This window comes from Delphinus delphis, chromosome 9, assembly GCF_949987515.2.
Source record: "Delphinus delphis chromosome 9, mDelDel1.2, whole genome shotgun sequence".
NCBI classification, from domain to species: Eukaryota; Metazoa; Chordata; class Mammalia; order Artiodactyla; family Delphinidae; genus Delphinus; species Delphinus delphis.
In genome coordinates this window covers 66501078-66514636 of record NC_082691.1, presented here as the reverse complement: position 1 = coordinate 66514636, position 13559 = coordinate 66501078, and the positions used below count along the sequence as shown (strand labels likewise).

At 42.6% G+C, this 13559-nt stretch overlaps 1 protein-coding gene across 1 annotated transcript in view; it reads left to right on the top strand.

Annotated features, from left to right (window-relative positions):
* AOAH (acyloxyacyl hydrolase) overlaps positions 1-13559 on the top strand; it is a 170942-nt gene that overhangs the window by 42602 nt on the left and 114781 nt on the right. Inside the window, exon 5 of the mRNA XM_060019946.1 lies at positions 8133-8192. Within this exon, the coding sequence (XP_059875929.1) occupies positions 8133-8192 (60 nt within the window). The remainder of the gene's footprint in view (positions 1-8132; positions 8193-13559) is intronic.

Sequence of the window (13559 nt, the reverse complement as noted above, 5' to 3'; positions counted from 1 at the left end):
ATGATCCTTTTCTCATAATTAAAAAAGTGAAAACTAAATGAGATTCCGTCTACCTCTTATGTATTCTGCAAAACTCTCTGAGGTTCATTAGACAAGAAATTATCACAGAAAGAGAAAGGCTGTAAATATCAGAGACCACTAAATTAAATTGCTCTCTGAAGACTTGAAGGTTTAAAACGCTAACAGAACTTAGAACAACATTTAACGCCATACTTGGATGTATAGTCTGCTATTCAATAATTTCCCCCAGCATGTCAAAGGATTTGACAGACATGCCAAGCCGTATATTGGTTTAAGTCTATATTTGGAATCTTGGAGAATGTATCTACTCAGACTTATTTAAAGTCTTATTTGGGGGTCATTAAGCTCTTAGCAATGCCAAGAATCTTCAGTGGATAGTACTAACAATGCAAATGTTAAGTTATCCTTGACTTCTGATAAGTAGAAGAAATCAGATAACTCCAAGGAAGGTACCTACTTAGATGGTATTCAAATTTGGAAATGTTTCTTGCCTGCTTTTGAGAAGTTAAAAAATAATGACAACTATATATCTCTTGAGAATATACTTTCTTCCCTTAGCTCAAGAAAAGCTAATGACCCTATTGAATTTGAAAAGTTCTAAAAGATACTTACCTAAGGTATCTAAAAGATATCTTACCTAATTAATCACCCACATCTGAGCTCAGATCAGAAGTCATTTCTTCTAAGAAGTTTTCCTTGATGCCCCAAGTTAAGTTAGGTCCTCTAGGATTCCTCTTCTTTCATGGCATTCCATGCTTCCAGAACTTATCCCAGTTGTAATTAAACGGTTGTACAATAAGATAAATAACTGTAAAATTATTATTTAATGTCTGCCCCGTCTGTTAACATGTAAGTTCCATGAAAGCAGATAATCTGGCTGATTTATTTCTCAAGTTCCCTGTGACTTCCCCAGAGCCCAGCACATTTCACTGCATATATTAATTGCTCAATAAATATTTGTTCAGTGAGCAGTATTGTATACAGAATAATGGCCTCCCCAAAGAGGTCCACATTCTAGTCCTCAGAATCTGTGAATGTTGCCTTACATGGCAAAAAAGACTTTGCAAGCATGATTAAGTTAAGGTTCTATAGATGGAGAGATTATCCTGAATCATCTGGACGAGCCCAGTGTAATCACAAGGGTCCTTATAAGAGAAAGGCAGGAGGGTCAGCATGGGAGAAGAAAATGTGACAACAGACGTATTGGTCAGAGTGATGAGGCCATCAGCCAAGGAATGGGTGCAGCTGCTAGAAACCGAAGAGGCAAGAAACAGATTCTCCCCCTGGAAAGTACAGAGGGAACCAGCCCTGCTGACACATGATTTTAGCCTCCTAAGACTCATTTAGGACTTCTGGCCTCCAGAGCTATAAAAGAATAAATTTGTGGGGACTTCCCGGGTGGTCCAGTGGTTAAGACTCCGTGCTTCCACTGCAGAGGGCACGGGTTCGATCTCTGCTCAGGGAACTAAAGATCCCACAGGCTGAGTGGCATGGCCAAAAAACAAAAGAATAAATTTGTGTTGTTTTTAAGCTACCAAATTTGTGGTAATTTGTTATGGCAACAGTAGGAAACTAAAATGAAGAAATTGATTAATTGTGTAACGTAAGGCAAGACTGATCTAGGAACCTGAACGCAAATAGAATAACAGTAAAAAATTAGAATAGCGTGTTACAAAGTACTTGACCCGAGACAACCCAATGACTGAACCACACCCACTATCTGACGAACTCAATTATTTGCCAGAAATCATGTGTTTAAAGAGTAGGACAATATCAAATAATAAGAAAAACCCATGGAGTCCAGCCATGGAGAACTTGGGCACATGCCCAAGTACTAGGGAAGAAACTGTCAAAATGAAACAAAATTCATCGTGAGGCCTTGGACAATTCACTTAAATAGTACTGGGCTGTGGACTGCTCAACTATAAAGTAAGGTTAAGAACTGTTCATTCCTACCTTGCTGAGTAGGTATATGGTATATACAGTGTCTGATAGAGAACTTGATACATAGAAGAACCTCTGTAAGTATGTAGTGATGATGGCAGTGGCGGTGGTTAGAGTAAAATCAGTGAATTATATCAGGAAAAGTTGTGGGGTGGGAATAGTGTTATTTAAAATAAGACTTTTTTTTTAAATAGGTATTTCCTATAGAAAAGGATAAAAGCAGTGTGACTAAATGTACTCATGATACTAATAGCTCCACAGTGCAGAATTGGTCCAGGAGAAGAAAAGGAGGAAATTTAGCTAATGGTAAAATATGTATGAAGAAAGGACATTTAGTGATATAAGGGAATGCATTCAAAAGTGGTGGTGTTTTCTGTTACTTTTACAGTTCTTTCTTTTTCTCTCTCCTTTTTTGGTCTCTGGAAGAAGAAAATGACATGAACAGATTTCATTTTTTTCCATGTATCTTAAAGTCACAAAGCTGGGAAATGTGGGAACATGAAAATCAAATTGGACTTTGGTAGAGCTAAATCCTATGCATTGGAAAATAGCCACTGTAGGTTATGGTGGAATGCAGATAAAATAATAAACCAGCAAATTCCAGCCAGACATGCCACTATTTGATAAAAACTTATATGAGCAAAACCATCATGGGTATATGCTGCTGTGTGCTCTGATGATCACGCAAAGTGTCGACCTCTCCCCTTTTGTAGACTGCTAGGGAGCCATGCCATGTTGTCCTTGGAATTTTCCAAGTCCTTGAATAAAGAAGTGCAATATGCGTATCCATGTTCTTTGGGCTGTAAGACCCCAGGCTGAAGGCTTATATCTCTGTAAGCCTGTGGCATGGCTTCCTCTGCAATTCACTCATGAGAGTGTTGAATAGACTCTGAAGGGGATTTGAAACTGGAATAAGGAAACATTACAATCAAAGGGAGAAAGTAATGAGAAGCTGAAAAGATTTGACCATAACAGATTGCAGGATCAAATGAGTACTTCCAGAACCAAGCCCCTCATTGTTGATGGTGAATCTGCTTATGCCTCAGATGATTGCTCTCAGTGAGTCAGAAACATCATTACAGATTCGAGCTAGGAGGGTTTTATATCCAGCTCACAATCTATTCCCCAACTTTCTCTCCAACTACTGATTACAGTTGCACCCTCCATTCTGAAGTTGTAATTTTCAGAAGATGGAAGCGTGGTCTTCATACTTTAGAAACAATGGCTTAAACGCTAGATTGTGGACAGTGAAAAGTTACCAAGGAGAGAGAGCGATTATCTTCATTTTCACATTGCTTACAATTTGCCCCCTTTGCCTGTCATTGAGACAAGCAAACAAAATTAGCTTTAACAAATGTCTTTGAGTCCTTCCATCCAATTTTACAGATAGAAAGCAGACGCTCAGAGGTTACATAATTTAACCATGGCCATCTGCAAGCAGAGCTGGTGGTTCAGGTCTCTGGACTCCAGCACCTTTCCCACCATTGCCACACTATTTTCCAAGAAGGAAGTATGCCTGAAATTTTAATACAAGCCAGATAATATGACTCATGAGGTCATTTAGGCTCAGGGGAATGGCAAGTGTAGCTCTTATGGAGTGTGGATGACTTAATGCAGAGAATCACACGGTTGGGGGAGAGCTCTGGCTCTGTATGCCAAGCACCTGCGCAAATGTGTAGAAATTCATGTAACCTAGGGACAAGTGCAGTTGTAAGCATATGATTGATAATGAAAGGAGAAAGAAATACTCATTCAGCCAGTCATTTCTCTGTGTAATCATTCATTCTATTCATTCATTTCACAAGTACTTATTAAGTATCTATGTCATGCCATGAATTATATATTAGGGATGTAATAGTGAATGACACATAATCCTTCTCATCAAGGGTTTTATAACTTGGGAGAGAAGATTGACAGCAAACTGTGATAAGACTACAATGTAGAAAGTGTTAAGTAATAATTACTATTATCCCTATTTTATAGATGAGGTAACTGGGTCTTAGAGTGGATGCATAACTTGCCCAAAGTCACAGAGCCAATAAGTGGCACAGTCCAGATTCAATTCAGACCTGTGTGACACAAAAATCCTTGCTTTTACTCCCACTCTGGGAGATGCTAATAGGTGTGCTAGAGAAGAAAGTTGTTGTTGTTTTAAGTTTTAAAAGTTTGGGAAATCTGTAAACTAAATGTCCTGCTGGGAGAGCCACAGCACATATTAGCATATTCAAGGGTTGGAGCCACTTTGTGGTAAGGAATACTATTTAGAAAGGCATTTCCCAAACATTCAAATGTTTCAGCCAAAGCACACTGCACTGTATTGACAACGATGGGAAAACAGGCAGAGAATGTAGTGTGCAGGGGATGCTCCGTTACTCAACACAATGTCCCTCGACTTTTCAGGAGTATTGGTGAATTGGACAGGACACATTCACAAAGTGGGCCTTCTCAGGTTCTGTGATGTTAAAGAATTGAATTCTGGTACGCTCAGGAGTGAAGGAAATAAAGAAAAATCGTATTTTTAGGCATGAGTTTCTACAGGGAATAATTTTTAGTGATGGGGTTATCTGCTATCAATTATAGCAGCAGTAGATTTGAAAATTACAGAAAGTGCCTTTTGTTCACGTGGTACTTTGACAACAGTGACAGGCTCCACAAAGGAGAAAGCCCCTGGGACGTGAAATGATTTTAGACGTGAGTTTCTTATTGTCAAAGAGCAGGCATTTATGAGGGGGTTTGAGGGTGGGGAGAAGATCTCTGATCTACTCCAGATCTTTTCTAGAAGTTTATTAGGACAGGCTGTTCCTCTCCCCCAGATTTCATGGCGTAAGTTGATTTACAAATGGAGCACGGTTTGAACGAAGCCATCCCCATGGACTTGACTGCCCCCTGAAGGCAGTAAGTACATAAATAACTCCAGCAGAAGGCAGACCAGAAGAGTTAAGAGAGAAGGACAAAAGCGCTTTGAGGCCATTTCTGTTAGGTACAAAGACAAATGTAGGAAGCTCCGCTGCTTCTAATTTTTTATCAGATGGTGGAGTGTCGGGCCTTTGGCTGGAATTTGCTGGTCTATTATTATATCTGCTTTCCACTGTATCCTACAGTGGCTATTTTTCAATACATAGGATTTAGCTTTACCAAAGCATTTTTTAAAAGCACTTACGATTTTTTTTATTTTAAATGTTGGTATTAGTGCACTTAAGCTGTGGGAGACAGTGGTGCTCTGGTCAAGCCAAGACCAGATAAATCTGCCCTCAGCATTCCAGGGAGGACCCCAAAAGCAGCAACTGTGCCCAGCACTAAAGGGATCAGAAGGCATTTGGTGAAGCCCTTGTCACTTCTTCTTCTTCTTTTTTTTTGGTTGTCTTTATCCCTCACTAAACATTGATCTCCCCTGAGAACTGAGCTGGATTAAAATCAAATCAGTTATCTCGAGGGGATCCAAGTGGCCTCTCCTAAAAAGACATTGCCAATGCCCTCTCTCTGCTTCATCTCACTTCTATTTACTGTATTTACTGTACTAGTTCCTGGTGTCTCCTTGCCAGCCCAGAAGCTATGGGAGGGCAGGCGTGTCTGTTCACCCCCAGATCTCCAGGGTCCTCACCACATCCCTGTGCTGGGAACAAATCATTTTCTTCTTCAGTAAGAAACAGGGCAACATGTATTGAGTTCTTTTTTTTAAAAAAGCATGTATTGCTGAATTTGTATTCATTATTGAATATTTAGAAAACACAGAAAAGAACCAAAAGGAAAAGTTATCAACAATAGTTATTATGGCATATTTCTTTGCAGAATTTTTTTTGTATGTGTAAAATCTGATAGCCTGTTTTTTTCTTGCTTAGCACAATATCATAAATGTTTTCTTTTACTTTTATTTCTGTATGTATTGAGCACCTACTGTGTAGCAGGAACTGTGCTAGGCCCAGTAGATGCTTGAGATGGACCTTAAAATGCAAAGGGGTATTTCCAAAGCAGAGAAGCAGGGGACCCATAATTAAGGCAGAGGGACTCCACCTTCAATATTGTGGACAATGAACTTTAAGGTAACAAGGGCAACCAAAAAGGACACCATAATAGAAATTTGCAGCTAGATCTAGTGTCTTATAATGACCCTACCAGAAATACTTACTTGATACAATAGGAAATTTTCCAGGATTTGTCAAAATCCCAGAAAAGGACAAAATTGCAGTCAGTAAGGTCAGTTTTTGAATGGGGCCATTTCCTAAGCAGTCTTTCTGTTAAAGACATCGATGTCTTAAAAATGAGGATTGTGATGAACTGTCTTGGCCCTGCTGTCAGCCAATCAGAATGGACACTGGGTACCATGTTGGATCAAGGTCTGAAGATGCCCACCAGACTGTACCGTGACATTGGCCCCTACGTTGACTGATCACAGGGAGGTCTGGGGAGTCCTAAGGAGAGGCTGGATGGCCAAGGCAGTGATGGGGGACACTCAGGGACGCAACTGCTCACCAACTGGAACAGTAGTGCTTCAGTGGTTTAAGAAGCATACACTGTACAAGTGCATCCTGGCCACAAGACCTACCTGGAGAGCAACTTCTTTTCTCAAGTTGCTAACGTGCGCTCTTAGCTGTCAGCGGGCCTGCTGCCTGTGACACAAGAGCTGTGGTTTGCCATCCTTTGAACTTGAGCAGGTGGAATATGATTTGGGGCAGACACTAGGGAGAGGGGTTCAGAGCCAGTCCATGCAGCTGGCTCTGCCCCCCTCCTTCCTAAAGAACCTCCTGAAAAATTCACCCTAACCCAGGCTCCCACTGAGCAGTCGCACCTCCACTCACGTACACACAACGTGGCTGAGGTCTTCAGAACACACGGGGCTCCATGGTGGAGGAAGGCGTCTCCCAGGGTGAAGAACACGCAAAATGGTCATGTAGGGACTCAACTCCTGAACAAAGGCCAGCATCTCCCAAGAGGCCTCTCCTGCTGACCAGCCAGCTCCAAGTCCTATCCCAGTACCTGTATTTTCTGCTTAGGTGAAGGGACAACGTTCCCAGTTACCTGGACTGAGAACTATGGCACTCTCCCTGAACCTCAGCTTCCCTACTGATTTGGGTGAGGGGATAGCTGGGGCTGAAAGACAGTTTTCCAATCAAACTATCAATGACTGAGCAGGGGCTATCAGGGTAGGCCCTGGACTAGAGACCTGACATGATGTCCTGTAATCCTCACAGCACCCTATGAGGTCAGTAGCTATAATTCCCACGTTGCAGATAATGAAAATAGGGCTTTCGTATATGTCAAGGAATTCTGGGGATACTGAGGGGCTCAGAATATAACTTGCTTAAGGATTCACAGCTAGTCAGCAGCAGAGCTGGAGTTTGAACACAGGCATGTAAACCATCACCCAAGTTCTATTAGGGCCACACAGGAGACAGCCTGAGGAGGCGTATGGTGGGGTCAGGACATTTGAGGAGGGGGGACCAAAGCTCTGGGAAGCAGTGCTGGGAGCGAATACTTCCCCTCCCCCACCCCCTGCCCCAGGTTACTTTTCTCCCAACCCTCCCAAAAATACACAGATATGGAGCTCCACAACAAAAGTTATTGGTAATAATTAGCTAACCCTTTATACTTGCAACATAAACTCAGAAGATGCCCTTGGATGCTCTAGAAATGGGGATGTCAAAGCAGGAGAAGAAGAGGTGAACAAGAGGTGGAGTCAGCTCGAATGGCAGCTGTCATCCGTGCTTCTGTCCTGCAGCACAAGGCACTCAGATTGTCTGTCGACCGCCTCCTGCCCTGAGGCTTTCAGATCCAAAAGCAAGTTACTGAGTTTAGCATAGCGGGCAGGAAGACGGAGGTTCAGATGGCATCTCTGTCGGACACTGGCTCTGAGATCTTCAGACAGCTTCTTAGCTTTTCTGCATCTTAATTTCCTCATCTGTAAAAAGGTCATATATCTCAGAGTTGCTGTGAAGATTAAATAAGATAATATTTGTGAAGTGCTTAGCGTGGCATCTGGCAAAGTGCAAATCCCTTAATAAAGAGAGTTATTAACATGAAATTGCTTTCTTGTGAATTATTTTATCAGAAATTTATGGAATAATTCCTTTATTACTAGGTTACGAACTTAAAAAAACCTAACTTTGGAAAACACGGAGAAAGGCAAGATGAGTCACAAGTTGTAATATTGTCTAACTTAATTTTTATAGGAGACGTGGAAATTGACACTAGAGAAGGCAAGACAGATTGTCAAGAAATCCCCAACTCTGGTAAGCAACCAACGGGGAGAATGCCAGCATTTTCCTTGGCACGTTCACCTCCAAAGGCCAGGGGCTACCCCGGACGCAAACCCACAACACAACACGCCACAGATGAATTGGGTTGGAAGAGGAATATGAGCCCCTACCTCTTTTTTCTCCTCTCTTCTCTCTAGAGCAGCGTTTCTCAACTCTGGTTGTGGGCACCGTCCTGGGCATTGTAGGATGTTAGCAGCATCCCTGTCCTCTACCCACTAGGTGCCAGCACCCACCCCCACAATAGTCGTGACAGCCAAAAATGTCTCCTGGCATTGCCAAATATCCTCTGGTACTCACTGTTGAGAACTGCTGCCCTCCGGTAGACCGTATTGGAGGAGGCTGTATGCTCCTGCTTCTCCACTTTCTATATATGTGATCTAGGCTGAGCCTCCGTTTCCCTATCAGTGAGGTAGGGACAATAACAGTGTTCCTTTCTCAAAGCATGGATGTCAGGACTAAGAGAGTTGATGTGTGGGGGGTGTCTGGTATCATGCCTGGGACTTATCAAGCACTCTATATATGCCAGCTAAAATCATCACCATTATTATTCTTTTCCTCTAATTTTTCCTCTTTGCAATCATAGTTTTATTCAACAGAATGCCTAGTTCAAATCAGTTATCATTAAGTCAAGTATTTGACTTGGGCCCTGGTGGCCAATCAGCCCCAGTTGAAGAGGAAGCAGAAAGGTAAACCTTTAAAGAACACTGTCTCCCTAATGCTAGCAGTCCTGGCAGGAAGGAAGCATTCATCAGAGATGAGAGGGCATGGCCTTCGTCCTTGGCTTCTCTCTACTAGCCCTGATTCAATACATTCAAAGTAGTATTGATTTGGCAACATGGAAATAAAGGGGAGGAAAATTCCTCATGGCTTAGTTTGTCAGACTTAGCAAATAAAAACAGAGGATGCCCAATTAAATTTGAATTTCAAATAAATAATGAATAATTATTTAGTGTAAGTATGTCCAGTACAATATTTTATTTGGCAACCCTACTTGTGGTGGGCACATGGGTTTTGACGTACAAGGCTGATACATGTTGCATGACAGTATGTGGGCATTTCTGCACAATTGATTAATCAATCACAATGCCTGCATCTCCAATTATTATTTAATTCAGTGAGTAATTAAAGGCCAACCATAGCTGGTTCAGCTAATCTGCTTAAGTTATTGAATAAGAAACTGAAACATCACATGAAACCCTTGACCACCACCTTCAGAACTCTAAACAGACTGGAGAATAATACCGTTTCTCTCTTATTCTTCTCAACATGCATCTAAAAACTTATTCTCAGGACATCGTTTACTTCACTAGTACAAACTGCCTTGGCATTAACTCAAAGACTAATTAGGACTTTATAATTTTTCATTTCTGTCACCAGAATTGTGAGCATAATTCATGGGGCAGGATTCCAATCATGACTTGCAAGAAGCCAAAAAAAAAAAAAAAAAATCAACTGAACAATTCACCAATTAAAAAAAAAAAAAACTCCTCAAAAACCTCCTCCAACTTATTTACTCTCTAGATTAAAGCTATCAGGGAAAAAATAATCAGGAAATGCAAATAAGCATCTTGAAAAACTGCTCAGAAGATATTGGCTGCAATTAACTCCATTGTGAAGGTTGATGTAACTGCCGACCTAGCCGGAATGTGGAGAGAAACAGAATAGGTTGCGTGTCATTTCAGCACAGCCTGTCAGATGGGGAATCCAGACTGGGGAAGAGTTTAGTGTTACTGAAGGGAATGGAATGTTCCAGAGAAGATCTGCCTCTCAAGGAGGTCCCGAGAGGCTCCTCGGGGGGTCTTCGTGGATTTGGCAGAACACTTAGCATCTGAGGGTTTAGAACACCTGAGTCATGGCATCAATTTATTTAATTATCACAAAAACTCCTACAAAGTAGATAGCATATTTCTGTTATCAACCCTATTTTACAGATGAGAGGACTAAGGGTGAGAGGTTAAGTAATTCCCTCACTCCACATAGCTAATAAGTGAGAAACCCATCATTTACATCCAGATTTAGCTTCTTCCAAGTTTCTACCCCTTCCACTATTCCAATAGCTCTCAACCAGACCTCCTCAGTACTGAATTTCAGGAAGGACCATTCACATCACAGGCTATGTGAATATTAGAATCTTGTAGTGCACAACCTGTACTGCTGTACGTGATGGTCCTGATTTCCAACCTACCTACTCAACAGAACCATCTGGAAAGCCTTTAAAAATTGCTGCTGTTCAAACTTGCCCCAAGTAAAATAATCCAAGTTAAATTCAAGTAAAATAATACACAGCAATGGTTTAAAAGCACTTCATCACACAGAAATTCAATCTTAAGTTGGCTGTGTACAGAAGAGATGTTATGCTCCCGCTTTGACCCTCTATTTACCCCATTCACCTCATTCCATTTATTCAACCCCTGTTTGTTGTTCTGTATTCATTTAACATCCTGGGGTGGGAAAGCTCCAGATGCAAGCAGAAGCTGGTTAAATAGATGGCAAAATAAAGATGCTGCCTGACTCCTGTGCCCTGGGACAGCCCGGATTTGAGACTTTCATTTTAGATGGGATTACATGCAGTCAGATGTGATGTTTTAAATCCATTGCTGAGTTAATAACAGCCCACATTCTGCCTCTATCTAGTAAGGTTTGAATTGAAAGGAAGGGGCTGTCAAACGTGCAAGTGAGGACCTCTGCGCTGTTGCTCTGTGTCCATCTAAGTTCCCTTTGCAAGTTTATAAGAAGAGGTTAGTCCTTCCCGTACTGTGTGATGAAAAGGCTGCATGATCAAACAGAGGGAATTCTGGGGGTCCCTGGACAAGTTGCATCATCTATTGCCCACATCCTAGATCGAATTTCTGCACAGTGAATGTCAAAGACAGCTGCAGCCTTCAGGCTGAATTTTGACAGTGAACAGCTGTGCAATTATAACATTTTATTCCATTGTATCCCTTGTATAGTAATTATCAGGCTGTTGTATAAATTTTTTAATGTATTGGTTATCATCAGTGTTAAAATCTACATTGCCATTTCGTTCATTAGACCAAGGCCTTCAGACTAAAGTAAATATTAAAAGAAGTAGCTCACACATTCAAATGCAGTCTGACTCTGGGTCTTAGAATGTGTCTCTTTCCAAATTGCCACCGATGTTGGGTATAATTGCACGCTGGTGTTTATTTTACAGTGTATCTACACGGCTCATCTCAATCAGTTACCAGGTCTCTAAACACCCCTCCTTTGCACCACCATCCTCCCCCTCCTACCTCACATCTGTGGTTCCCAACCAGGGGCAATGTTGTCCTCCCTCCGCCTCTCCTGGAAACGTTGGCAACATCTGGAGACATTTGGGGGCTTCTGGCATATAGTGGCTAGATGCCAGATATTCTGCTAAACATCCTACAATGCACAGGACAGCCCACAACAAAGAATTATTCAGGACCCAATGGCAGTAGTGCTGAGGTTAGAAACCCCGGGATCACGTCTCGGATCCTTATCTGCCAACAGGTCTCTCTGTCCCATATTGCTTCCTCGAGGTCTTCATGTCACCTGCAGAGATACCTTTCCAAAATACAAATGTGATCCCTCTGCTTAAGACCTTCCAGGATTCCCCACTGTCCTCAAGATAGCACGTAGTGCAGTGTCCTAGGCTGGTCCTAATGTCTCCTTCCTTCCATGGTTCACCGTGTTCTCCCAGTTCCTTATACTCCAGCCAGGTTGAAATGTTTGGCAGTCCCCCAGGACTCCAGCCCAGCTCATGTGCCCACAGCACTGCAAGGGAGCTCCCTCTACCAGCGGCCGTGCTTTTCCAGCTTTGGTGTGTACTCCAGCCACCTGGGACCTTGCTAAAATGCAGATTCTGATTCAGCAGGTCAACTGAATCTGGGGCCAGAGACTTTAGTCCTGAAAGTTCCCAGATGGCCTCAATGCTCCTGGTTTGTGATCACACTTTCATCAGCTAGAACCTAGAGCAGTGGTTCTCAAACCTTAGTGAGCATCAGAATGACGGGGAGGCTGTGAAAACACAGATTCCTGGGACCTACCCCAGACTTTCTGATTTACTAGATCGGGGCGAGCCCATGAATTACATTTGTAACAAGTCTGCAAGCTGTACTCGGAGTTGAAAAGCATAGAGCATCTGTCTCTTCCTTCCCACCTGCCTCCTATCTGATTTCTGGGTCCTTGCCTGCCTCCTCCTCCAGTTCCCAGAAAGCCATATTAATGCCTGGACCACCACGGACATCACAGAGCATGCTAAGAGCTGGGCTATTCACCCCGATGCTCCACTAGACAGTAAGCTGCATGACAACAAGGACAGTCTTTTCTGTCTCCAAATCTTGCATGCTAATCAGCGTTTTTCCTCATCCTAGAAAGTTGGGCAGGCATCCTGAAGATCCTTAAAAACCTCATTTATAACCAGAAAAGGTTACCTGTTCACCTTTGCTAGTGTCAAAATATTACCAATGCTGTTAATACCACTCACAGCCATCTGAAGAACTTTTTGGGCTAGAGGGAATCACTACAGGTTTCCCCGCTATCCAAAAGTAAAGCATTCCTATGAAGTCTTTCCTAAGGCAAAGAAGCAATTACCTTAGGACACATCTTGCTAACAGATGCACAAAATAAACTGAGATCAAGCACAGAGGCTCACAGACACAGTTCAAAGCTATGGTGGCCTGATGCTGAGATGCTCAGTGTGGTTTCTGGGGAAGGAGCTGGGCAGTGCCCCTCTCACTGTTCAGGGTCCTCGCTGCCTCTCCACTGGCTCCTGAAAAACAAACGATGAACGTTATTTTTACTTTGTTTTTTTTTTTTTGCAGTACACAGGCCTCTCACTGCTGTGGCCTCTCCCGTTGCGGAGCACAGGCTCCGGACGCGCAGGCTCAGCGGCCATGGCTCACGGGCCCAGCCGCTCCGCGACATGTGGGATCCTCCCGGACCGGGGCACGAACCCGTGTCCCCTGCATCGGCAGGCAGACCCTCAACCACAGCGCCACCCAGGGAGCCCTATTTTTGCTTTTGGCATTTTTTTTTTTGTGAGAGCAAAAAAACTACTTTGGATTTCTTTCAGTTCGTGAGGAGGTAGTAACCTAGGTCTTTCACAGAAACAAAGTGGTGTGAAGCGAACTTTTGAAAAGCGCACTATCTCTCCCTTTGTTGATAAATGCTGGTTCCTTACATTTTCTACCCTGTTGATTTTTTCTTTTGTCTGAGAAAAGCATCAAGGGAACTGCAATCTTTCTAAAATCATTACTTGGTAAAAAGCCAGGGCTTTTAATTTATCCCACAAGCTAGAGTCTTATGGAAACTGCTGTTTGAAATCCCTTTGTTCGGGAAGCTTTGAGGGGCTTC